Consider the following 27,202-nt stretch of genomic DNA (forward strand, 5'->3'; position numbering starts at 1 on the left):
CTGGATCTGTGGCACAGGGTTTCAACCTAATTCCACCAGGATTCCTCAAGCTCCCACACCCACACATGGATGCTTAGCCCCCCTTTGGCCAGGGCTCTGCCTGAGCTCCCAGTGAGGCCTGAGATTTGAGAGCATAAGCGGCTTCACCCAGTGCTCAGTCTACACCAGCCCCAAAGCCAGGGTTATGGACAAATCAAGGACCTCTTGGGAGGCCCCTACGTCACCTCCAACTTCCAGCAGCTGCCTCAGGCTGGCTCTAGCCCTACCTGCCCTGCCATGTCCTCCTGCAGCTGAGAGCAAGATGGAGGTTCTGCCAACACCGGGCAAGGGGCCGGGTCCTCAGCTTCTGGGGGTGGACAGACAAGGGGCACATTGAGCTCCACTCTGGGCAGGGGCCCAGAGTCCCTGTCTGGGCTGAAGGCCAGCTGAGCCCAGAAAGAGCTGAGCCAGGACCCCCCCTCTCTTGCTGGACCCAAGGGAGGGGTGCCCTTCAGGGCAGAGGTGTGAAACAACGCCCCAAGTCCTCACTCTGAATCACCATGTGACCTGGGACTCATCATTGTCCCCTCTGCCCTTTGTGAACCCATCTGCAGAATGGGGGCATCACCTCTGCTCTCCTTCCCCAGGGCTGGTGGGAGAACTTAAGGTCATGAATGATGAGAGGGCTGAGATCCAAGGAAAAACAAACTCACTACAGAGGTCAAGGAGAAAGGCAGCTATGGCCCACTCTCTCCACTACCACATTTGACATACGGGGAGACTGAGGCACAGAACCAGGAAAGGCTTTGCCCCAGGTCACACAGTGAGTAGCTACCTCTAGACTCAGGAGTAGCCTCCCTCTGCACCTGGATGGGCTGGAAGTACAGGATGAGCCCCAGTTTCTCAGACCCTCCCTCAAGATCACGGCTCAAATCCTCAACCAGAAGAGTCTACACAAAGCAGTGACTCTGCCCACTTCCAGCCCTGCTGGCAAGAGCAGGGGAGGGGGTACAGCTGGGCCACAGGGCACTCATGAGAAGGAGATGCCTACAAATGACAGCCCAGCAGTGGCTAGATCCACTGCATCCTCCCTCAGCCAGAACCAGGCCCCTCTCTCAGCAGGGGCTCCTGTGATTGCCCTTGGGATAACCTTGGGCATAGCAGCCTCTTTTTCAGCACCAAGCAAAATGGGGTCCATGACGGTAATGGAACCCTGGCTGGGCCAGGGCTGAATGCCAAGGCAGCCACTTTCTGGGTCTCAGCTGTTCCTGCAACAACCCTATCCCCCTCCCCACTCTCCCATGGCAGCTGGAGTGAGTTGTGAAAACACAAATTATATCACACCCCTCCCTCACTGGCAACCCTCCATCAGCTCCCATCGCCAATCTGGCCTCCTCAGCATGGCCTAAAAAGGCTCTGCCTGAGCTGGTTCACTGCCCTCGGCCCATCCCCCACCCCAGCAGCCACACTGGCCTTCTTTCTGCTCCCTGAGCTCATTCCCACCTCAGGGCCTTTGCACCAGCTGTACCCTTGGCCTAGAATGCTCTTTCCCTAGATCTTTTTTTTTTTTTTTATGGTTCTAGCCTGAACCAGTTTTTACTATGATGCTTTTATTTTATTTATTTATTTTTTTTATTTTTGGCTGCATTGGGTCTTCATTGCTGTGCACAGGCCTTCTCTGGTTGCGGCGAGCGGGGTCTACTCTTCGTTGTGGTGCGCGGGCTTCTCATTGCAGTGGCTTCTCTTGTTGTGGAGCACGGGCTCTAGGCGCGTGGGCTTCAGTAGTTGTGGCATGTGGGCTCAGTAGTTGTGGCACGCAGGCTCAGTAGTTGTGGCATGCGAGCTCTAGAGCGCAGGCTCAGTAGTTGTGGCGCACGGGCTTAGTTGCTCCGCGGAATGTGGGATCTTCCCGTGTCCCCTGCATTGGCAGGCGGATTCTTAACCACTGCACCACCAGGGAAGCCCTCCCTAGATCTTTAAATGACTGCCTCTTCTGTCACTCAGGGCTCAACTCCAGTGCTGCCTCCTCAGAGAGGCCTTCTCTGACTACACAGCACTCTTCTACACTCCTTCACGGAGCAACATATCTGCTAAGCATCGTTTAGCAGACCTGAAACTCCCTTTTCTATTTGTTTCCTTATTTTCTGCCCATCCCGCTCACTAGGTGGTAAGTTCAGTGAGGGTGGGGACTATGTCATGTTCACTGCTGTCTCTCCCAGAGCCTAGCACAGTGCCTGGCAAACAGTGGACCCTTTTTAAATATTTGGTGAATGATAACCTAGAGATTACCATCATCCCCATTGTAGGCAGAGGCTGAGAGAGGTTGAGGACCATGCTCAGGGTCACGAAGGTGGAAAGTGACAAGGCTGGCTTCTGCGTGGAACGACACGGGACTGTCATAGGGATAACCTCGTAAAGTGCCTTCCATGCTGGGATCCAAGCCAGGGATTGTGGGAAGCCCAAGGAAAGGGCTGGAGGGCCCAACATGTTCTATAAGACAGAGGGCAGATGCACGGGTGCAGGCGCCTGCGTGCACATCTGTGAGCAAACATACGGTACAGGCATTTGTGGACACACACACACACATCCCACATATATTCAGACCCATAAACACACATGAAAGGAGCTGGACAGCTACTCGTGAGGTAGGCTCCTGAGGTGGTGAGGAGCCTACAGGCCTAGGGGCAAGGTCCGGGGCAGCTAGACCTACATCACTGGGCAGCTGGGTGATTGGTTGAAACCATTCTGCTCTGGGAGAAGCTGGGGCAGGGGAGGGACAACCCAGTGCTTCAGGCTAAGGCAGGTGGTGGGGAAGACAGGCACCCACACTGACCACAACAACACCCATGGCATCAGGCAGCTGTGTGGGTTTGGGAGGAGATGGGGGAGTACAGGCCCACCTGGTAGAAATGGGGGCACAGGAGGCAGAGCTGGGATAGGGGACCCGTGGCACTGAGCACTACCCAGGACAGGCAAAATCTAAGAGCCTGTGGGATGTCCGAGAGTGCCTACAGCCCAGGCAGGGTATGTAGAGGGGATGGGGAGCAGAGAAAATCATTCTGGAATGTCAGTGTACAGGCAAAACTGAGACTACAGCTGTCCCAGGCAGCAGGGCTGAGAGCCAGGCACTCAGGTGTTGCCTCCAATGTGCTAGGGGAGTTTGGGCAAATGAAACCCTTCTCTGGCCTCATTTCCTGTGTACATCAGGGATTCCTAACCACTTCTAAGCCTTAGACCTCTCTGAGCATCTGATGGAACTCTGGATCTTGCTCCAGATAGACTCACACAGGTGCACAATATTTTGAGTATTTTTTGAGAGGCTCATGGACCCCTACAGCCCATCCATAGGAACTGGGCATGAACCCCAACCTGGACAATCCCCAAGGACCTTCCACCTCTGACACTGTACACTCAGAGTTCCATGAATGCTACTTGGGAAAAAAAAAAAAGCTGGAAACCTTTCATTCTCAGACCTATTCTCTGCCCCCTGGGAACCTACCTTGAACACCCCCATTGATTCCACTGCCCTTTCCCAAAATTTCTACTACACTAATTGACTCCCTAGCTCACCCAGATTTTAGCACATGGGCTGGGATCTTCACACACACACGAACACACAACTGTACCCACGTGGACAGTTAAATTAGACAATCAGCAAAAAGGGCTGGTGTGCTGTAAGTGCTCAGAACAGACCTTGGCCAGCTGTGCCCCACACCATTCATGGGGCCCAGGCTGGCCCAGACCTGTCCACTCCAACCCTCCACAAGAACCTGCTGAGCCACTGACAGCACGAGCAACAGGGAGGTGACGGGAAGACCTCTCAGCGGGGCCCCTGGATCACACAGCTCACCATGCCCCCCCACAATCTCTGCCAGCCAACGAGTCTGGAGGTCAGGACCTTCCTGTCATCCCAGAGCTGTGAGCACACTCCGAGGCACAGATCAGCCTGGGCGTGTACCTCCTCCATGTCCCACCTGCCCGGGGCAGGGAGATGCCCCGGATAATATGGAGGGATGTCTATCCAGGAGCCTTGGGAACTGCCCTGCCTCCATTCCCCAAAGTGACCCTAATCCTTCTACCCACTTGGTCTTCTCAGCTTGGACCACCTAGTGCCTCTGATGGGACAGTCCAGGACAGTGGGTCAGCGCCCTAACTGTGCAGTCAGAAAGACCTGGCTTCAAATCCCACAAGCTGTGTGACCTCAGGAAAGTTGCCTACCTCTCTGAGCCTCAGCACCTTCCTCAGCAAAATGGGGGTGGTGGTGCTAACAGCATCTGCCCCGCAGGACTGCAGGGAGGACAAAGGAGATGGCTTGGCTGCGATGCTCAGCTCAGAGTCAGGCACAAGTGCTCAGGGAAGGGTGGCAGCTACTGCTTTTCCAGAACCATCTCTCAGGTCTGCAGGGGCGGGAGCTGGCTGCCCACATTGGGGGCAGAATGCACAGTAGAGCAGCACAGGACACCCAGTGGGCCCCAGCAGACATTTGCCCCGGGCAGCCTGTCAGAGCAGGTTCTGAGGCAGCGGCTTCAGAGGCCCAGCCTGAGGGTGGAGGCAGGAGAAAGGCTCCTGTGGGGACGAGGAGGGTGGGCCAGAGAGGGTGCCCCACCCTTTCCTGAGTCAGGTGAAGACCCTACAGTCCTGGCCCCACTAACACTCCCGTCCCAGACCAGGCTCCCTCCTAGCTTTCCATCTCAAGGCACAAGAGCCACACCAGGTGCAGGGCAAGGGCCAGGAGTCTGGGCCTCCCTTAAAAGGCTCCCATTCCCTTCAGGTGATGTTAATCTGGGATTAACCGGGAGCCCAGCACCAACCTGCTTTCTTCCTCTCAGCCTGGCCTTGGGTTGTGGGTGTCTGGAAGGCCTCCTTTCTCATGGTTGGGCAGACAGAGGTTCCTGGGATTGGGTGTACATTTGCATCTTATCTGCATGTGCCCTGCAGCCTGTTGGGACTTTCAGGGGCCCCTGGGCCCAGCTCTGCAAAGGTCATTCTTTTACATCTCCCAGCTTACTTCACTCCCTGCCCCTCAGCCACTTGGCACCTTCATTTGCTTAGCATTTGCATACATCTGCATGCTGGTCTGGAGAGCCCTCAACACTGATGAAATTCATAGTGTCTGCTGTCAAACCCCAAATCATGTTTATAGCTGGTGACTCTACCCCCAGTCAACTTCCCTGCAGGGTGAGCCCTCAGTTATTTGGGACCACAAAGGGCTACGCTGTTCTGGTTAAGTTGGCTGCTGCCTGTCTTCCTGGAACTTAGCTGGCACCTGGGACTCACTCTGCTTCTTGAGCTACATTTGAGCCATGAGCCTGCAGATTGAGAGCTTAACCCCAAAAGCTACAAAGAACTGACCAAGGGCAAGTCCTCCCAGCAAGTCCTGCCTTGGCTAAAAAGCCTGGGGAGGGGAAGGCTTCAGGGGCTCAAACTCTGAGCAGCCTCCCCCCAGTCTGGTTCAACAGCCAAGAGAGATGAACCAAGAAATTTCATCCTCCCTGCTCCCTGCCCAATTTTCATTTACCCCATACTCTCCAGATCCTCACATTCTCTGTCTACCCTGCCTCTTCCTCTCTGCCTCCTGCCCTGAGACCTTCCTCCCCACCCTCTCCCCAACCTCTTGATTATGTCACTCCACTTAACCCCTCCCTTGCTGAGTCCCCTCTTCCCCTCCCTCCCTCCTCTTACCCTGTCCTCTCCTGTCTCTGTTTTAGGGCTTCAGCACAGGGTCTGACAAAGGTTGTGGTCTCCTTGGGCCCGGTTGAAGGTGAGCAGCACGTGGTGCAAAGTAAGCAGGTGTGAAAGGGTCTGTACTGGGCCGTTCCACCATCACCTCCCTGTCCCCATCTTTGAAACTGGCCCTCCTATTCAGCCATAGCCCACTGATGGGAGATCTGGGGGCTGGTAAAAGTCTCACGCCTTCATGGACTGTCCATGGGATAGGAGAGAAAGAGAGGAGTCAGGAGTGACACCAGTATTTCGACCCTGAGCACCTAGAAGGATGGAGTTGCAATTCCTGAGATGGGGGAAGACTGGGTGGAGCAAGTTTGGGAAGGAAGATCAGGAAGAAAGGAGCTCAGCTTTGGACAAGTTGAGTTTGAGGTGTCCAGTAGACATGGCAGTCGAGATGCTGAGTGGGCTTTTGGAGCTCAGGAGAGAAGTCAAAATTTGGGATATAAATTTGGGAGCCGGCAGCACATAGGTGGTGCGTAAAGCCATAGGACGGGATGAGATCGGCTCAGGAGTGAATGCAGATGAGGAAGAGCAGCCATGCAAGGGATGAGTCCTGAGCACTCCAAAATTGTGAGCTGGGGGTCGGGGAGAAGGAGCACCCACGAGGTCAGAGGAAAACAGGACAATGGATGTCCTGGAGATCAAGGAATGTATTTCAAGGAAGAGGGAGAGACTGAAGGTGCCAAATGAGGCAGATGAGGACTGAGAATGGCTGTTGGGTGTAGCAACATGGAGGTCATTGGTGACCTTGAGAAGAGCAGTCAGTGGACAACCCTTCTGGGGAGGTTTGCTGTAAAGAGGAGCACAGAGATGCAGTGGTAGCTGGCTGGAGAAAATGAGAGAGCCATCTTTTAAGACAGGAGAAACAATAACAAGATATCTGCTGAAAGGTACTTCCCTGGTAGCGCAGTGGTTAAGAACCCGCCTGCCAACGCAGGGGACACGGGTTTGATCCCTAGTCCGGGAAGATCCCACATGCCTCGGAGCCATTAAGTCCGTGCGCCACAACTACTGAGCCTGCACTCTAGCGCCCGCGAGCCACAACTACTGAGCCCGCGCACCACGACTACTGAAGCCCGTGCAACTAGAGCCCATGCTCCACAACAAGAGAAGCCACGACCATGAGAAGCCCATGCACTGCAACGAAGAGTAGCCCCCACTCACCGCAACTAGAGAAAGCCCACGCACAGCAAGGAAGATCCCGTGCAGCCAAAAATAAAATAAATAAATAAATTTATTACCAAAAAAAAAAAAAAAAGATATCTGCTGATGGAATGATCCACTGGGGGGGAGCCTATAATGCAGGAGGGAGCATTTGCTGGAACAGTGTGCCCTCCACCACCCACATTATAGGTTCCCCTCTACTGCACAAGGGGACAGGATCTATTTGCACAAATTGAGGGCTGGCCTAAACCAGGAGCAGGGACACTTCACCCGCAGCAACTGGGGAAGGCAGAGCAGTGGGTGCAGATGCTAGTGGATGGGTGAACGTAGCACTGGGAGTCTGAGGAAGTTCTAACTGCTTCTGTTTTCTCAAAGAAGTAGGAAGCAAAGTCATCAGCTTTGAGGGAGGATTGCAGAAGAGGGGCTAGGGTTGAAGACAGAACAGAAAGAGTGAAATAGTCATCAGGTAGGGGGAAAGGGGATGGATTTAGGACCCATGTGGGACTGCGGGACAGCACTAAGGACACACCCGAAGTTCATGGTTTTGAACTAAAAGTGAGACCAGTCAGGTCAGTGGATTTTCTCAGCCTCATTCAGCTGCACAGAGGGAGCAGACCAGGCACTGCATTTAACCAGGGCTGGGGTTTTGCCAAGCAAGTATGAAGAAGTGAAATGAGGTAAGGGAGTTGGGGGTCTTCAAGGGAGAGATTATCCTGACTTTTATAGTGGCAGCTGCCTCTGAGCCGGCCCCTGCCCCCACTCAAAGTCCCTCCGCTGCTGGTACCTGAAAGCCCACCATCCGCTCCCTGCTGTGGGTTGTGTGTGGCCTTCCCTCTGCCCTCATCCCACCAAGACCTGGGGAAGTGAACTTCCCATACGCTGTTCCTTTGACCTGGAAAGTACCTCAGACCTCACACGCTCAAACCAGCATTCTCCACATCCTCCCCAAGCCATCGCATGACAGCTCTCCCCACCACTAGTCGGATACCAGTGCTCATCATTCTGCCTCCTAATCTCTCCTTACTCCACCCCTTCTCTCCACCCCCCACCTGCCATACCCCAGTCCCAGCAGGGCCACCACACCAACTCCATTCCCCCTGTGCATTCCCTCTGTGCGCCGTACGCAGCAGCCTAGAATCCAGTGCACCAGCATCCTGTGCTGGACCATGTCACGGCCTCCTGACCGTCCCTTTCACCCCGTTCGCCCCGCCAGTCCATGCCATCCTCCTCAGAGCAGCCTTCCCAGCACTCACATCTGCCTCATCGCTCCCCTCTTTAAAACCCTTCAGTAGCTCCCCGTGCCCTTGGGGAAAGGGCCAGCTGTCAGCCCACATTCTAGGCCAGCTGTGGTCCAGGCCCCACCCCCTTTCTTCCTGTCTTGCCCCCAACTCCCTCTCCTCCCCCCCCAACCCTGTGCCCCTCACTGCTTTCTCGGGGCTTCTTCCCCACACTGACAGCACCTGCCCTTCCCCACACTGACAGCACCTGCCCTGAGTTGTGGCTCATCCCATCCACACCCCTGAGGCTGTGAACTCCTTGAAGGCCCCATCAGTGTCTGCTTAATCACCCTTCTCTGGCGTATGTTCTGAACGGGGGGGTTCAGTCAGTTTTGCTGACCTGGAGTGCGGGTGACCAGGTGGATGAAGCTTCTGGAGGTAGGGAAGAGGGAGGAACAGGGTTGAAACAAAGGGACTCCTTAGCCAAGTGACCTAACTTAGCACCATCTATTATAGCACAGGCTAATGACATGCGCCTGCTGATGGACACAACATCGCCTATGGGATATTCTTGCCCAAAAATGTTTAACCTGACTCTACTCATGAGGAAGCAATAAGACAAACCCAGAATGTGGGGCATTCTACATGAACACTGACCAGGGCTCTTTAAAACTGACAATGTCATAAGAGACTTCAAAAAAAAAAAGCAGAGAATTGTTCTAGATTAAAGGAGACTAAAGAGACATAACTAAATGCAATGTGTGATCCTTTATCAAAAAAAATTTTTTTTTAAGCTATAAAGAACATTACCGGGACAACTAGAGAGATTTCAATATGGATTACATGAGATTAGATTGCATCATTAAATTTCTTGGCTATGATTAACAGTACAGTTATTATGTAGAAAAATGTCCTTGTCTCAGGAAATTCATGCTGAAGTATTTAGAGCTGAAGTGCTATGATGTCTGCAACTTACTTTCAGAAGTTTCAGAAAGACAGAGAAAAACAAATGTGGGCAAAATGTCAACAATTGGTAAATCTAGGTCTCTAGGTGAAGGGTATATAGGCGGGTGTTCATTGTTCGATCAGATGTAACAAGACAAAAAGTTAGGGGGGAGGGAAGGGAGTGGAGGGAGACATTCTAAAGAGGGGAGCTCAGGGCCCCTGATGGCGCAGGAGTCAGGAGAGGGCAGTCCTTACTGCAGCAGACGGCACGCTGGGCTGTGGGCCTGGCCTGGATGCCGGAGTCCTCCGGGGCCAAGTAGACACAGCCCTGGAGCAGCTCACCACATAAACAGGGTCAGGCTTACCTGCAAGCAAACCAACTTAGGAGGACAGGGCCCTGCAGGAAACAGCCAGGTCCCAGGGAGACCAGCAGGGCAGCCCTCAGCCGGGACAGGACTGGCAGGAACAGGGGCCCTAACCCACCTCTGCCTGAACCGTAGCAAGGAGCTGGGTCTGGCCCAGGCCCACCCCCCCACCAAACACCCCTCAAGGGGTGACAGCCTGAGTGTATCCTCCCGTGTGAGGAGCCAGGCTAAATATGGAGCCCCAGACATAAGATGCCTCTCAAAACAGATTTTCCTGGAAAAGACCATCTGGCAAAGAATGTCTAGAGCATCATCTGTCGCGAGAGGCAGTGTTGTTCTCCTTCAGGCCAACGTCCGGAACGGGAATGCCTTGATCCCAGCTCTCTAGAATATGCCAGCTTAGTGCCTCAGTTTTCCCCAAGTTCACTCTCTTGCTCCAGATGAAAAGGTGCTCAGTCCCACCTCCCTCCTAACTTGCACCTCCAAGGAAGAAGAGAATGAGATTGGGGACAGAAGTCCAAGCTTCAAGCAGTTCTGCCCATGTGCAAATCCTGATTCTGCCACTTACTAACCAGGTGACTCTGAACAAGCAACTTTTCCCTGAGCCTCAGTATCCACAAAAAGGAAATAATGGGCATACCTCCCTCTAAAGGCTGGTCTGTGTAGGAGAGTACTTAGCACAGTGGCAGTGCACGATTCTGGAAGCTGGGCGAAGCAATGTCCCCCCACCCCTCTCTCAGTCCTGTCAAGAGCAGCAAGTCCTTTCCAGGTAACTTTGCTCTCCGGCGTCAGGAAACACTGCGGGTCAGGCCGGCTCGGGGAGTGCACACCCATAGCTGTCAGACCAGCAGCAGGAGGGAAGCCTCTCAGGCTGGCACAGGGCACTCCTGGGACTACAGGGTACAAGTCACCTAAGCATTGAGGTTTCAGCCCCTGCAAAAGGCACCAGCAGGGGAGGCCTTCAAAGGGCATTCCAGTCAACCTTCTACCTTTAGTTGGGCCACCACCCATCTACTCATCCCAATGTGTGGGAATCCTCTGGTTCAGGCCACAACCTAGGGACCTGCCATGTTTCCACTAGGACCAAACTTTGCAGTAGCCTCATTCAAAAGCCACTGACTCTTACCATATGCTGGGGAAAAGGGGCTCTTGAGAGGGAAGGTGGGTATGATGTAAAAGAGGTAAGGTGGGTAAGGGAGGGCAGCTGGCCCATTTTGCTGATTCAGAGATCATAGGTCATAGAACTTGCAGCATCCCTGTGAGGTAGGTTTCCTAACCTCCCAAGGAAGGAGTGGAAAAATGACTATATCTGCCGGGTCCAGAGCTTGGACTTGGAGATGGTCCCAATGCCCCTTCCCCACTCTCCCTCGAGCTGCCTGAGTATCCCCCATTAAGCAGCTTTTGTTTCCAGGGTCTGGAAGAAGGAGCTGGAGAACCCAGGAAAGTCCAAATGCCTCTCGCCAAACCCAGGCTGCCCATCTGTCCTGGCTAAACCCTGAGCCCTCTCCCTGCTCCCCATTCACCCACCCATCAAGTTCAGCCTGGCTTATCCTGAGCCTTCCAGGAATTCTCAGACCCACTTCCATTGTGGCTGGTGCCCCCAGTTCTCTCCAAGGGCACCCCAAGATGGCCCTAAGGATGGGCTGAGGCAGTGGCTCCCTGGGCCTGTGCAGAGACAATGCCCCCAGTTCTGACTCAGGGAATCCCCAGGTCCTCCAGGGACAGCAAGAGTTGGAATACCTCCTCCTAGGAGGGGGGCCAGCTGAGCAGGTGGTCCCCACATCTGGACACCCTGCCCCACCCCAGCCCTAGCAGTAATTACACGGATCCCTGCCTCCCTGTGGCTGCCACAGCCATTATGTGCCTCCTGGCCTTGCCTGATGCCTGCCACGCCCCCATGCAAGCCCTGCTCCAGCGGCAGAGCTCAGAGCCGCTGAGGCCTGGCGGCTAAGCCAGGCTGTCAAAGTTGGGAAACTGGAAACAGAAATAAATCTTCAAAGCTGCTCCGTGGTAAAGGTGGTGGCCAGCAGGCCTGGCACCCAACACCCCAGGTCCCTGGCCACCAAGCTCCCACTGGCACCCCATCAACGTACACACATACACTCAGATTAGACAAACGGCGGGGGTGGGGGGGGGCGGAGATCAGGAGACAACTGGGCTGCCGGCCCCAACCCTCCCTGCAGGCTAGCCTGGGCCTCTCTAGCGGTGCCCTCTCTCCCTGGCCCAGACTCTGCCATCCCGGGCTTCCTCTTTCGGCCCCATCTCCATGACAACCGTATCCTTCAGATGCTCCAGCCGCCACGGAATTGATCTCGAAATGTAGCTTTGTTAGCAGACCCGGGTGGGCACGGAGGGCGGAGGGCGGCGCCGCCACCCAGCATGCTCCCCCCAACCCCAGCAGCCCCTCCCGGCCCCCAGCCCAGCTTCGGGAGGGGCGGGGTCCCGGAGCACGCTGACCCTGGGGACAAGGTGTTCCCGCACGGCCCGACTCACCGCTCCTGCTCCCAGTCGCTGGGTCCAGCCTCTCACGGTGGGGCCATGAGGAGGCCCCCGCTGGACCGACCGTCCCACTCCGCCACCGCCTGTCGGGGCTCCCGCGCTCGCTGCTATCCCTTCAGGTGTCGGAGCGCGGCTGTGGAGAAGCAGAGCAGAGGTGGGGGGGACGGACGGTAGGAGGGAGGGAAGGAAGTAGAGGAGGGAGGGAGGAGCGGGAAGGGCGGGGAAGGGCGGGGGGACTGCGGGCGAGGGGCGGGGGGAATGGAGCCGGGAGGCGACAGCGGCCACGCAGTCCGCCCGCCCGCCTGCCCACCTGCCCCAGCTCTGCACTGAGGGCCGGATCGCGCGCCCGGACCCGGCCGAGAAGGGCGGCCAGCCCCGTCCCGCACCAGCCCGCGCCGGCCCTTTAAGAAAGTGGGGGAGGGGAGCGCTGCGAGGTTCCGCCCCCGCTCCTAGCCCAGCCGAGCTCCAGCTGTCCTCTAACCCCGGGCCAGCCGGCCGGACCCAACACCGCCCCCTCGGCGGGACCTTCGGGCCCCAGACCCTGAGCCCTCAGGAACCACCCTCCTCGAGGTGAAGGAGGGAGCGGGTCCCCTGGTCTGTTCGTGGTCTGACTCCTTGCCCTCCACACCCCCGCCAGCGCGCGCGCGCGCACACACACACACACACACACACACACACCACACACACACACACCGCTACACACACACACCACACACACACACACACACACCACACACACAGACCCCGCCCAGGGGAGACCCAACCGACTGAGAGGAGCGAGGAGTGCCGGGATCAAGGTGGATGATCCCAGAGAGAGGGAGGCTGAGCCCAACCTACTTACCTACCTACTGAGACAGACAGAGGGACAGACAGACCTGGGGTGTGGGGTGAGAAGGGGGGCTTGGGACAGAGCTGGAAGGAGTGCAGTGAGGAGGGGTGCAGGAGAGAGGGACAAAGGGGAGAGACCCTGAGGGAGGGGAAGGGGAGAATACAGAGTCCCAGTACCAGGTCAGGAGCCCAGTACTCTGGGCTGTGGAAACTCTCTCCCAAGGAACCTGGCCCACAGACCCTGCTAGTCACCACCTGGAGCCTCCCCCCACCCCAGGACCCTAGCTCTGAAGAGAAGGTTGACAGTATTGTATCTGGGCTAAACACTAAAAAGAACATCCTGGCTGTGAGGCTCCTACAGGGCAAGATTCCACCCCTCAGAGAGGTAATAAAGGGCCCCCACCCACAGGGATCTAGGGAGACCGGGAGCTGTGGGGAGGCAGGGCAGGTGAGCAGGCCCCATGCCATGGACAAGGGAGATCAGGTTAGGGTCAGGCCCTACCACAGGAAGCCACTTTCCACCTTTCTCCTTCCACTCCAGCCCCCAAGCGCTGTTCACTTCACCCAGCTCCTTCCCACCTCCACACTTTTGCAAGTATTCCACCCTCTGCCTTGTCGGGCCTTGATCCTGCTGTGCTCAATGAACTCCTACCCAATCCTCAAATCCCTCCTTAAATGCCTCTTCCTCCATGAAGCTTTCTGCGTCCTTCCTCCCATCCATAGACACACATACAGTTAGGGACCCTCTTCTTAAGGAGGAGAGGATGACAGAAGAGAGGATTTGCTGACCTATGAGGGGTGCCTAAGCTGTGCAGAGTGGCAGTAATTGGAGGTACAGGGTCTGAGCTGTGATCAGTCTCCTCCCTCTTCAAGCTGGGCTACAGCTGGAGCTGGGGTTTCATCAACCACAGTGACATTTCTGCTATTAACTGTGCATCTACTGTGTGCCCGAGTCCACACTAAATGCTTTCTATGTGTTATATTTAACCCTCAAAACAATCCTACGACCTGTTTTACAGATGAGAAAACAAACTCCAAAAGCATAAGCCAGGAGGTCTGATCCTGTAGACACAGCTGAGCAGTTGAGAGGGCACTCTGGCCACAGCCCTTCATGGCCCATCAGACCCTAGGACATTCCCAAGGACCCAGTCTACTGCAGGGGCCCAGGATCTTCTTGAAGGACACAGAGGGATCATGGCTTCCCTGCTGTCCTGCCCTCTACCTTCTGCCCTCTGCTACCTGCAGGCAGGGCTGGGCGGCAGGTGGCAACCAGCAAGGGCGGTGGGAGGAAGTGGTGGTGACAGGGCTTTGCTCCTTATCCTCAGGACCCATGACCTCAAGTCACAGCTGGACCACATTTCTGAGCTTCCACTTCCTCATCTACCCAATGAGGATGGTCACAGCCCCTCTTATGGGGCAGGGATGAAAGGAGTTAATGTGCTCGGTGCCCACCCACCCAAGACCCGGCTCACAGATGCACCCAACAGGCCACGGCTCTTCCGATTGTAATGAGTGACTTACTCATGGAATGGGTTATTTAATCCCTGTCCACCTAGATAGACTATGAGCCCCCTGAAGACAAGGTCTGCCTTGTTTGCAATGTACCCTCAGCACCTAATACACGGTATGGCTTGATAACTGTATGTGAAAAGAAAAAACGGAAGGAAGGAGGGTCCAGCTGTCTCTCCACTTAACTGGGCCAGACTGGTACGTAAAACCTAGTCCCTGGGCTGGATCTGCTCCCCAACCTTCAAAACTCTGGAGCCTGCTTCAGTGGGCATGAGCTGGCCAGCGCCAGGAGACAGGAGTTCTAGTGTGGCCACTGCTGCTTCCTGGCTGTGTGGCCGCGGGCAGCTATATCCCCTCCCTGAGCCTCATTTTCCCATGTTCAAAGTGGAACTAGCTCAAAGGGCTCAAAGGACTGTCACAAGGCCACAGGTGGGCTCTGTGTGAGAGAGCACTTTGGGTGCCATGCACATGGGAGAGAGGGTTATTGTTATTAGTCCTTGTAGCTACTTTTACCTCGAAAGAAAACAAGGTCAGCATCCCCCCAACCAGCAACCAAAATGCTCTGTATTCCCCAGCATTCCTCCAGGGAAAGAAGAATCAGCAGCTTCTCCCGTTCCTCATGAGGGTGAGTCTCAGGAAGGCAGATGCTAGAGGCTAGACAGGGCAGGAGACACAGTTCCCAGCCCACCCACCCCACCACAGCCTCTGCCATGCCGAGGCCTCTGCCTGACGTCCAGCCTCCTCAGGCCCAGGCAGGGCCTCCTGCTCTTCCTCAGCCTGAACAGGTTGGGGCATCCAGGGAGGAGAAGAGGCCAGGACCTGAGACCTGCCAACTGGGGGAGGCATTTGGGTCCAGCCCTGGCTCAGGGAACACTTGAAACACCCAATTCTCCCATCTGCCAGCTGGGAGACAGGCCTGGGGAGGAGAGGCTGGGAAGGGACTCCCCAGGCAATCCCAGGGCGCTCAGTGAGCACCTACTGTATGCCCAGCCATGCTCCAACCCCACCCCCAAGATAGAGGCTTCAGCCCACCTGTCCAGTATCCTCTCCTGACACCTCCCACCTACCATGTGACATTCTAGGAACTTCCTACATCCCAACCACTCCTAATGACCTTTGCTTACGCTGGTCGCCTGGCTGGGATGCCGTCCCCTTCACCCCCCCTCACTTGGCTAATTCCTCTCAACCCTACAGCCCCTTCCAGCTACTGTCCCTTTCTTTTCCCCACTACAGCAAAGCTCCTTGAAAAAGTTGTCCATGCTCTCCAATTCCTCTCCCATCCTGTCTTTTTTTTAATAAATTTATTTATTTTTGGCTGTGTTGGGTCTTCATTGCTGCGTGCGGGCTTTCTGTAGTTGCGGCGAGCGGGGGCTACTCTTCATTGCAGTGCGTGGGCTTCTTATTGTGGTGGCTTCTCTTGTTGCAGAGCATGGGCTCTAAGCGTGCAGGCTTCAGTAGTTGTGGCTCGCAGGCTCTAGATCGCAGGCTCAGTAGTTGTGGTGCATGGGCTTTGTTGCTCCGTGGCATGTGGGATCTTCCCGGACCAGGGCTCGAACCCGTGTCCCCTGCATTGGCAGGCGGATTCTTAACCACTGCGCCACCAGGGAAGCCCTCCCACCCCTCTTAAACGCACTCCAATCCAACTGTCATCTTCTCATCCACACTCATTTCACTGACAGCACTCATCAAGGTCACCAACACAGCTGCTGAGTACAGATGTACGGGTTGGGCACTGCACAAGTCCCCCAGGGTGCTTAGGGGTAGAGTGAGAGCTGAAATCCAGCCTGCTGTCCCCTCACCATGCTGTGTGTCTGGTACAGGCTACATTTGGCTGAGAGAGGGACACCTTTTCCTTTACACTGAGGTGTCTCGCTTTTGTGTGCCTGCACAGCCGGGTCTACCTGGAGGGGCCACCTCTTTCCAGTATTTGTACGAAGGGACTAGATAGTGGTCCTTAGTGGCCACTATGATGCCGAATCCAAAAGTCAATTCTCAGACCTCATCTCATCTTATCTTATCAGCAGCATTTGACATAGTTGATCACCCCCTCCTCCCAGAAATATGTTCTCCTCTTGTCTTCCAGGACCCATACTGCCCTGGTTTTCCTCCATCCTGGCTCTGCCTTCTCATTTTCCTTTGCTGGTTCCTCCTCCCCTCCCTACCTCCGAATGCCGATGTGCCCCAGGGCTCAGTCCTGTCTTTTCCCCCTTGCTCTCCCATGCTGAGCCCACCTTGGCTTCAAACCCTGATGATTCTCAGCGCATGACTCTCCCACCTCAACCTTTTCCCCCTGAGGTCAGACCCTCACACCCAACCGCTGGTCTGAAGGTCCACTAGGATCTCCAAAGGGCAGCTCCAACTTATCCCAACCAAAATTTCCTCATTGCAGTACTTGTCACCACCATCCTTCCATCAGCTCAGGCGGAAAACCTAGGAGTTATCCTTGCCTCTCCTTCTCTCACCCCCACATCCAATCCCTCAACAAATCCTATGGGATTTACTTTCAAAGCATGTCTCAAATTGGCCACTTCTCATCAGCTCCACTGCCACCACCTGCCTCAAGCCGCCATCCTCTCTCACCAGGGTTATTACTGTAGCCTCCTAACTGGTCCCCCTGCTTCCACACAGCCCCAGAACCAACATTCCTAACACTGTAGCCGAAGGGATCCTGTTCAGTGTAAGTCAGATCATGTCATTCCTCTGCTCAAAATAATCAAATGGCTCCCTTGTCACTAAGACTCAAGCCAAGTCTTACAATGGCTACAAGGTCCTACTGTGATCTGGCCCCAGTCACCTCTCTAACCTCACACCTCTCCAGCCACACTGGCCTCCTCGCTGTTCCTCTAACACACCAGGTACACTCCCCATCTCAGGGCCTTTGCACTTGCTATTCCCTGTGCCTGAAACACTCCTTCCCCAGGTAGCTGCATGACTCACTCCTTACTCCCTTCAGCTCTCTGCTCAAATGTCACCTTCTCTGACCACCCTACCTAAAATACTACCCCTCCCTCACCTATGTCTCCCCTTCACCTGATCTCTTTTCCTCCATAACACATATTTGTATACTACATGTTTACTCGCTTATTCCGGTTACTGTCTGTCTCCCTCCCACCACTACCATCACTGGGCCATAAGCTCCAGGAGGGCAGGAAATTTGTTGCATCACTACTGTAGCAGTGCAGTGCCATCGTCTTCCACCATCACGGCACATACCACACTGTGCCATTACTCTCTGGACTGGATGGTCCCAGAGGGCAAGGGCCCGAGGTAGGGAAGCTGTGCAGTGAGGAGCAGGTGGGGAGTCAGAGTGGCCAGAGGTGGAATCCTGGGAGCCTCAAGGTCTTGGCTTTACATCCCCAACATTACCTGTGACTCCTGTGTTAACTGGGAGGAAGTGTAAGGTGCAAAGACCATGCTCACTGGCAGCCCGTGGCTGTGAGGATAATGATTCATCCATTCATTCAACAAACATTTACTGAGCACCTACTGTGTGCCAGTGTGCCAGGCCCTGGTGGGGGGGGGGAGCAGAGCCCAGACAAAATCCCTCCCTCCACAGCTCACAGCCTGTGAGATGATTTCCCAGGGGAAATATCTCTGTAGGTGGAGCTTCCTGGGGCAGGCAGCTTATCTACTTCACCCCACTTATCACAAGGTGAAGTCAAATTTTAGGTATGGCTTTTACTAGTCTCCTGCCTCACCCAGACTGTGAACTCCAAAAAGGGGCACGGACTGTGTATCTAGTTATTACTGGATCCCCAGCATCTAGTAAGGGCCTGGAGAGTAGCTGGAGCTCAGTAAGTATCGAATGGATGAATGAATAAATGAGTAGTAAAATAGGAGCAGGCCCCTGAAGAAGGTGAAGATTTGGGCTTGCAGCCAAGAGGAGAAGGCAGGGCACTGCCTGAGCACGGTGAGGTAGAGGAAAGGTCCCCTGGAGGGGAGCAAGCCCATGGGCAGGAGGGAAGGGGAACTGCTCAGGCTCTGAGAGCTGCCTGTCCCACCCCCTCCCCCAGCAAGTGTGGCCCTGCCAGTACTGGTCCAGGGCTGGTGGACAAAGCCCCACAAGGAGTGCCAGGGACTTGCAGTGCCTAGAGCCAGCCGGCTGCGGGCCCAGGGCACAGGCAAAGCCTGGCCCAGAACTTTGAGGGCCTTTGTGGGCCGCTGGGAGCCGGTCCAGGAGAATGCCAGGAACTGGCCAGGGTGGGATGGGATGCACTCCCATGCTTCCGGAGGTCCAGCTGGCCATCCAGGCCTGGATTAATGGGGGGTTAGGAAAAGGATCTCCTTCTGCCCTCCAAATCCTTACCCTTGGAGAGCTGCTAGAATTGGAGTGTCCAGTAGATCCCATCCAGGTTACTGAGGCCCAGGGGATGGGCTCAGCTAGGGCTCACAGACTTAGGGTTGAAGCTGACACTCCCCCTCACCCCACGCTTTGACCCAGGAAGCCCAGCCAGAGAGAGGAGGAGAAGCCTTTCTCAAAGCAAAGGGACACGGGACATGTCGACTCCTGCCCCAGGAAGCGCGGCCAAACGGGAACGTCCAGGGAGGGCGGGCGCGGGGCTTAGAAGCGGAGCCATCCGGGGCCACGAGGCTCTCCGCCTCCCTCTGCTGGCCAGACTCAGAATTACCAGAGCGTCTCGCGTCACAGGGCCACGCACGGTCCTGGGTCCTCCGTGCCGCGCAGCCCGGCTCTCTCTCTCTCTCACTCATCCAGAAAGGAAACGAATAGAGGTCATATGGATCGTCCCCCTGCCTCAGCACCAGGCCCAGCCGCGCCCCAAGGTCCAGTCGCAGGCCGTCTGTAACCAGCCTCCTTGCTGGGATGCTCGCTCTTTCTGCAAGTCCTTTACCTGCACCAACCTAAGCATTTCCTTAACTTGGCTCAGGTTGTCTCCGAAATCCATGCTCTTCCACAATACAGACGGAAAACTGAGGCTCCACTGACTATCCTATGGTGACCCAGGCCCCGCTTCCTTGGAACTGAGGGGAGTGCAGGTACTTCTCCCCAGAGCAGCCGGGAAGACAGGGCTCTAACTGGCTGAGAAGCAAGAGGCCGCCCCGCCCAACCCCTTCCGGAGTACTTCAGAAAGCAGTCAGTCCAGGAATGGGTTCTTTTGAGGTCGGGGCGCCACCTGCTGGTATCTACAAGAATTGCACCTGCACCACCAGGCACAGCCGCGGGCTAGGAGAGACCGCGGGGAACAATTAGAGCAGCTGACACTTATTAAAACTGTTTTGTGAGGAACTTCCCTGGTGGCACGGTGGTTAAGAGTTCTCCTGTCAGTGCAGGGACCATGGGTTCGAGACCTAGTCTAGAAAGATCGCAGATGCCGCGGAGCAACTAAGCCCACAAGCCACAACTACTGAAGTCCGCACACCTAGAGCCGGTGCTCCACAAGAGAAGCCACCGCAACGCGAAGCCGGCGCACTGCAACGAAGAGTAGCCCCCGCTCTCTGGGACTAGAGAAAACTCCCGCGCAGACCCAACGCAGCCAAAAATAAATAAATAAATTTGTAAGTAATAAATATTTAAAAAAAAAAAAAAAGACTGTTATATGTGAGCCAGGTTCATCCTAAGTTCTTGGCATTATCTCATTTCACACACTATCTTATCTCATCCTCACAGAAACCCTAGGTGAACATCATTCAGCCCATTTTACCCATGAGGACACTGAAGCTAGGAAAGTTAAGGGACCTACCCCAGAACACACCCTGGTGTGTACTTTAACTGGGCTCTTCCACCTGCACTGGAGGTGATGGGGGAAGTGGCAGCTTGGGAATGAGCTCTACAGGGGACACCTCCCGCTTCCCGCTTCCCTCCCCAATCTTGGGTGCTATCCATCTCAGCTTAGCTTGCAGCTGGTGTGGAAGGATCCCTCAGTCTGTCTTGCCCCATCAGTGCCCATGTCCTTCTCTCCCTCAACAGTTTGAGAGCTCCTCTATGGCAGGACCAAGGCAAATCTGTTCCCATTCCCCTACCATTCAGCACTGATAACTGAATGCCTTCCATATACTAAACACTTCTCACCTGGGACTGTCACCTGCTGACCCTGCTCCGCCCCTTCCTCACTTCCCAGTTCAGGAGCTCAGGCAGGTACAGTTTAAGTGGCTGCAAGTGACAGAAACTGGCCTCAGTGAAAGGGGGCTCAAGTAAATGAAAAGTCCAGGAGTAGATCCAGCTGCAGGAAGTACCAAATCCAGGCTCCCAAAAGTGGTCTTTCTCCACATCTGTAGCCCACTATTCCTCTGTGTGGGCTTCATTTCCAGGTAACTTCTTCCAACAAAGTGTGGCTAAGGCAGCTCTGAGCTTCTGTCTAGCTTTGAGGGAAGAAAACTTCCCCATCCCAAGAATGTAAGCAAAAGTCTTAGGATGCAGTCTCATTGGCCCAGCTAGCGAAATATGCCCAGCCCTGAACCAGTCACTGTGGCCTAAGGAGTCACTGCCCCCCTTGGAGTGAGGAGTGGAGTCAGCCCCAGGTAATCTGTATGGACCAATAGTGGGAGGGGAAGTTGTTCCAAAGGAAAACAGGAAGAGGAATCACCAGGAGGAGGAAGACGGCTGCTGCACAGCAAACAGCACTGACATGCACGACACCTGGCCATGCCAGAAGCCCATATTTTCTTGGCTCCAACCTATTTTTAGACTGCAGACCCCTTCCCAAATTATCCTACTTTCTTTTTTCTTTCCTTCATTCATTCATCGAATTGTCATTGAGGCGTTACATATTCACGCTTCTGGGTGAATCATAGCAGTAAACAAAAGAGGCGAAAATCCTTGCCCTCCTAAAGCCTTTCCAGTGGGGTTGGGGGAAGAAACAAAACAATAAACACAATAAATAAGTAAAATTTATAAAATTATAGACAATGATGAGTACTACAGGGGGAAATAGGGCAGTGTAGAAGGGCCCAGGCGGTGGACAGGGTGAGGGGTATTGCAACTTTAAATAGAGTGCTACTCCTCTTCAATAAGTGGTGCTGGGAAAACTGGACAGCTACATGTAAAAGAATGAAATTAATTAGAACACTCCCTAACACCATACACAAAAATAAACTCAAAATGGATTAAAGACCTAAATGTAAGGCCAGACACTATCAAACTCTTAAAGGAAAACACAGGCAGAACACTCTATGACATAAATCACAGCAAGATCCTTTTTGACCCACCTCCTAGAGAAATGGAAATAAAAACAAAAATAAACAAATGGGACCTAATGAAACTTCAAAGCTTTGGCACAGCAAAGGAAACCATAAACAAGACAAAAAGACAACCCTCAGAATGGGAGAAAATATTTGCAAACAAAGCAACTGACAAAGGATTAATCTGAAAAATATACAAGCAGCTCATACAGCTCAATATCAAAAAAACAAACAACCCAATCCAAAAATGGGCAGAAGACCTAAATAGACATTTCTCCAGAGAAGATATACAGATTGCCAACAAACACGTGAAAGGATGCTCAACATCACTAATCATTAGAGAAATGCAAATCAAAACTACAATGAGGTATCACCTCACACCGGTCAGAATGGCCATCATCAAAAAATCTACAAACAATAAATGCTGGAGAGGGTATGGAGAAAAGGGAACGCTCTTGCACTGTTGGTGGGAATGTAAATTGATACAGCCACTATGGAGAACAGTATGGAGGTTCTTTAAAAAACTAAAAATAGAACTACCATACGACCCAGCAATCCCACTACTGGGCATATACCCTGAGAAAACCATAATTCAAAAAGGGTCATGTACCACAATGTTCATTGCAGCTCTATTTACAATAGCCAGGACATGGAAGCAACCTAAGTGTCCATTGACAGATGAATGGATAAAGAAGATGTGGCACATATATACAATGGAATATTACTCAGCCATAAAAAGAAATGAAATGGAGGTATTTGTAGTGAGGTGGATAGACCTACAGTCTGTCATACAGAGTGAAGTAAGTCAGAAAGAGAAAAACAAATACTGTATGCTAACACATATATATGGAATCTAAAAAAAAAACAAAATGGTTCTGAAGAACCTAGGGGCAGGACAGGAATAAAGACGGAGATGTAGAATATGGACTTGAGGACACGGGGAGGGGGAAGGGTAAGCTGGGACAAAGTGAGAGAGTGGCATTGACATATATACACTACCCAATGTAAAACAGATAGCTAGTGTGAAGCAACTGCATAGCACAGGGAGACTGGCTCGGTGCTTTGTGACCACCTAGAGGGGTGGAATAGGGAGGGTGGGAGGGAGGGAGACGAAAGAGGGAGGGGATATGGGGATATATGTATACGTATAGCTGATTCACTTTGTTATACAGCAGAAACTAACACAACAATGTAAAGCAATTATACTCCAAAAAAGATGTTAAAAAATAAATAGAGTGCTACTGCTAGACACCTTGAGAAGGTGAATTCAAGCAAAGACAAGAAAGAGGTAAAAAGAATTTCTCATGTAGCTATCTGGGGAAGGAGATTTCCAAGGAACAAGAACAGCCAGTGCAAAGGCCCTGAGGTAGGAGTGTGCCCCGTGTGTCCTTTGAACAGCAAGGAACAAAGGGAACAAGGGGAGAGTGGAGGAGATGAGGCGGAGAGGAAGGGACCAGGTGACATAGGGCCTTGAAGGTCATTGTAAGGTCTTTGGCTTTGATGCTGAGTGACATGAGGAGCCACCCAAGCTTTAGGACAAAGAACTGACCTGATTTGACTTATATGTTTAAAGGATTCTTCTGGCTGTTGGGGATAGATAGGAGGGGTCAGGGATAAGCCTGGAGACCAGTGAGGCTACTGCAGAATTCCAGGGGAGAGTTGATGGGAACTCAGACCAGGGTGGTAGCAGCAGAGCTGGTGAGAAGTGGCCAGATTCTGGATGTATTTTGAAGTTAAAGCCAATAAGATGAGTTGAGGGATTGCGTGTGGGGTGTCAGAGAAAAAGGAGTCAAGAGTAAAGCAAAATATGAGAACCCAAACAATAGGAAGGATGGAGTTGCTGGGAACTAAGGTGGGGAAGTATGTGCTTGAGGAGGACAGGCGGAGACTGAGACATCAGTTGGCCACCCACGTGGAGATGTCAGATAGACAGATGGATACTTGAGGAAGGTCCAGGCTAGAGATGGGCATTTGGGAGAAGTCATGAGGCCACCTAGGAGTGGGGGCGGGGTATGTCAGAAGCCCTGAGGGCTTCCCATATGAAGAGGTAGGTGGGGGAAAGGGGAGCACAAGATGGGGGACTGAGAAGGAGCATCCAGAGAGGCAGGGGAAATGCAGGAGAATGTGGGATCCCATAACCAAATGAAGAAAACATATCAAGAAGGACAGAGATGAACCAAGTCAAACGCTCCTGATGGATCACATGAGATGAGAGCTGAAAACTGATCATTGGATTTAGTAACATGGACGTCCCTGGGGACATTGACAAGAGCCATCGTAGCGGGAATGGTTGAGGAGAACCTGATGAGAAAGGGATTATGAAATAGCAATTAACAAACTTGATAGCAGTATTATTCACAATAGCCAAAAGGTGGAAAAAACCTAAGAGTCTAACAGATGAAGGGATAAACAAAATGTGGTAGAGGAGATCTTTAGAGGCATGCCACCAAGTTCTGTCCTTGGCCCTGGACGTATCTGGTCCATAGATTTTTTTTTTTTTTTTTTTTTTTTTGGCTGCATTGCGTGGCTTGTGGGATCTAAGTTCCCTGACCAGGGATCGAACCCAAGCCCTCGGCAGTGAAAGCACAGAGTCCTAACCACTGGACCACCAGGGAACTCCCTGGTTTTGCTTTTTAACCAGTAATCTGGATGAAGACCCAGAGGCATACTCAGTGTGCTTGCAGAAAGTGGAAGATGGAGGGAGATGACATCTGAAGCCAAAAAGAGGCAGTAGAGTGAGTGGTTAAGATCACGATGTCTGGATCCAGACTACCTGGTTCTATTCCCAGCTCATTTGTGATTGGGTCAACTTGGGCAAATTACTTAACCTGTGCCTCAATTTCCTCATCTCTAAAATGGGGATAATAGTAGTTCCTCAGTAGGGTTGTTCTGAAGCCTGAATGAGTTAGCTCAGTGTCTGGCACATGGTAAGTGTATGCGAGTTTGCTACTCTCATCACTATCAGGACTGACTGGAGGGTTAAGTCAAAACCAACAAAATGGAATTTAATGAGGACAAATGGAAAAGCCATTCAAATTCCAACAAAGTACGAGTTCAAGGTCAGGAAGACCTAGCTGGGCAGCCATCCATTCGTCTGTACATGAGAAACAGCCAAAGGTGTCCATCTGATTGCCAGGGCAACTGCAGCCAACCCTGTCATTACAACCTTCAGTGGTATTCAGGTGTCCATCAAGAGGCAAATGGATTAACAAACTGCTATACATCCGTACAAGAGAATTCTACTCAACAAAAAAAAGGAACAAACTACTGATATACACAATAACGTGAATGAATCTCCAAACTTTATGCTGAATGCAATAAGCCAGACACAAAAAAGAGTATATACTATATGATTCCATTTTATGACGGTCCAGAATGGGCAGAACTAAGCTACTATAGAAAGAAACCAGAACAGTGGGGTCATGGAGTGACTAAGAAACTTTCTGGACTGATGGAAATATTCTATATCTTGATAGGAGTTGGGGTATACAAGTATATGCATTTGTCAAAACTCAACCAATTATATACTTAAGATTTGTGCTTTTCATTATATATGTTTCGTCTAAAAAAGCAAAGAACCATACACAAATATTGAACTCTAGTTAGTGATATGCATGTTGAAATGTCAGGGGGTGAAATGTACTGATACCTGTAACTTACTTTGAAATACGTCCAAAAACGCAGATGAACTGATGGAGGGAGGAGACATGCATAGATGATGAGAGAGCAAATATAATATAATGTAAATTGTCAAATCTGAGTGGTGGCTATATGGGTGTTCGCTGTAAAATTTGTTCAACTTTTCTATAAGTCTAAAATTTGAGTAACAAAATATTGTGAAAAGAAGACAACTGATGGTCAAGGTGTGGGGAAATAGGCACATTCACACAGCTGTTACCCATTAGGAGCCAAAAGTGCTGCCACCTTCTGGGAAGAAATTTTTCAACATGTATCAAAAGCCTTAAAAATTGTTCCTGCTCTTCAACCCAGCAGTTCCATTGCTAGGAATTTATCTTAAGAAAATAAAGATGGATGGGGGCAAAGTTGTAGCTACAAGGTTATTCACTGCAACATTAATTATGATGGCAAAAAGTCCTAAATATCCTAAAATAGGGCATGGGTTAGAGAAATCGCAGCATCTTTAAGCACTGGAGTATTATGCAGCAATGAAAATGGTGCATGACAAATATTTGCTGAAATGGAAAGACATTCTCTCTACATACACACTAGTTGAGAAGGAAAAGCAGCTCTCTGGGGTTACCCTTCCCCTCACTAGAGACCCCATCCCGTGACACCGGTTACTCCATGCACCATCCCTGCTCCCGTCCCAATCCCTGGAGTTCTTGGGGAGTTTCCATTTCTTCTTATCACAGCTGGCTCTGTTTTCCTTTTTCCAGGAAATTCTCCATTTCCCACCTGCCTCTTGCCTCCTGAACGCATTGTCCTATTTCCCCTGCACTATCTCTTGGGAACCCCCGTAATTCCTTCACACCGCCAGCGCCACCAGCTGGACTCACAGCTTGACTTGGGCAAGGGGAGAGTTTACCGTGTGACTGGATCTTGCAGGAGGCTTTCCCCAGGAGTTCAGGATTGCAGGCTTCACTCCCCCATTCTAAAGGGGGCCACTGCCGTTGGAACCTGGGTTTGCGATGCCTGCCCCAGGCTCGGCTCAGGAAGGAGGAAGGTGATGGAGAGTGGGAGCAAATGGTGGTTGGGAGCTTGTGGGGAGGACAGTGCTCCAGAAACATTTCCCCACGTCTCTAGCATGGCCCTCGGAAACTGGAAATTCTTCTTTCTTTATTATCAGGATCCTTTCCTTCTCTTTGTCCCTTTCCTCAATCTTCCAGAGCAGACCTGTCTTCACAACCAAATGATCCTTCAAGGTGTTAAGTTGAACAAAACCTGCCTTTCTTCCCTAAAAGGCCTCCTACAACCAGTTTTTACCCCTCACTTCATTAACACACGCACTGGCGTCAGTCTGGAAGGAAAGTCCTAAGGAGCTAAAAGGGGTTGTCTTTGTGTGAAGGCATTGCAGATGTTTTTCCCTCATGTGTATTTTCTAATTTCCCTATAACAAACACATATTTTCTTCTGTATTGAGAAAAAAGTAGTCACCACAGAAGGAGCCATTCCCACCCAGAGTATACCCAGTGGAGAGCTGCTCAGGAGATGAAGGGCTGGAAAGGTTGTTTACGGGGTACTGAGACCACTTAAGCTGCAGAGAAGGCTGGCATGGGGGTGGGAGGGCACAGACCTCTCTGCAGCCAGCTGGGGCCTGTGTGCACAGACAGAGGCACATGTTCAGTGCTCCACAGGGTGAGCTAGTTCCAGCCAAGGGAACAGCACAGGAAGTCCAGTTTGGTCTCACTAGAAGGAGCTGTCCTACAATGAAACAGGCTGCCTTTTAAGGCAGTGAGCTCCCTGTCACATGAGGTGTGCAAGCAAGATGGGCAGATGTCAGGAGAGTTAGAGAGGAGATTTCTAGACAGACTAAGAGAATGGACTGAGGGTCTCTGAGGTCCCTGAAAGCAACTCAGAGTGAGTTTTTAGTCTCCCTGACCAGACAAAGTATCAAGGGAGCGCTGAGACCATTTCTGAGATTGCTGGCAGAGGGGATGGTCAGGGGGGACTTTCTGGAGGAGGAGGCCAGATCACTGCCATTCTGGCTCCTCAATCTCCACCCTGTGGGTATATATCTTCCTGACTCCCCTGTCTGGGGCTCTCTAGCCCTTTCCAGATAAAAATGCACAGGGCCTCAGCCGCTGCCTCACTGATGACCCTCGATGACTCCATTTCTCTCTGAGCCTCAGTCTGCCCCTCTGTTCAATGGTC

The 27,202-nt window shown here is 52.6% G+C and overlaps 1 protein-coding gene across 3 annotated transcripts in view; it reads right to left on the reverse strand.

Annotated features, from left to right (window-relative positions):
• Nucleotides 1–27,202, reverse strand: part of PSD2 (pleckstrin and Sec7 domain containing 2) — a 69,074-nt gene that overhangs the window by 35,964 nt on the left and 5,908 nt on the right. The window contains exons 1-2 of one of the 3 annotated variants that reach the window (XM_082454109.1): nt 12,207–12,422; nt 11,891–12,029 (exon numbers count right to left, since the gene is read on the reverse strand). Coding sequence is in view for 1 of the 3 variants with exons in the window: in XM_082454108.1 (XP_082310234.1) it covers nt 11,891–12,029 (139 nt within the window). In the remaining 2 variants the exon portion in view is untranslated. Of the gene's footprint in view, nt 1–11,890; nt 12,103–12,206; nt 12,423–27,202 lie in introns of those variants that run through there. The other 2 variants (XM_082454108.1, XM_082454110.1) reach the window with 2 other exon arrangements.

The sequence above is a fragment of the Balaenoptera physalus genome (genome assembly GCF_965194825.1).
Source record: "Balaenoptera physalus genome assembly, chromosome: 3".
In the NCBI taxonomy this organism is placed as follows: Eukaryota; Metazoa; Chordata; class Mammalia; order Artiodactyla; family Balaenopteridae; genus Balaenoptera; species Balaenoptera physalus.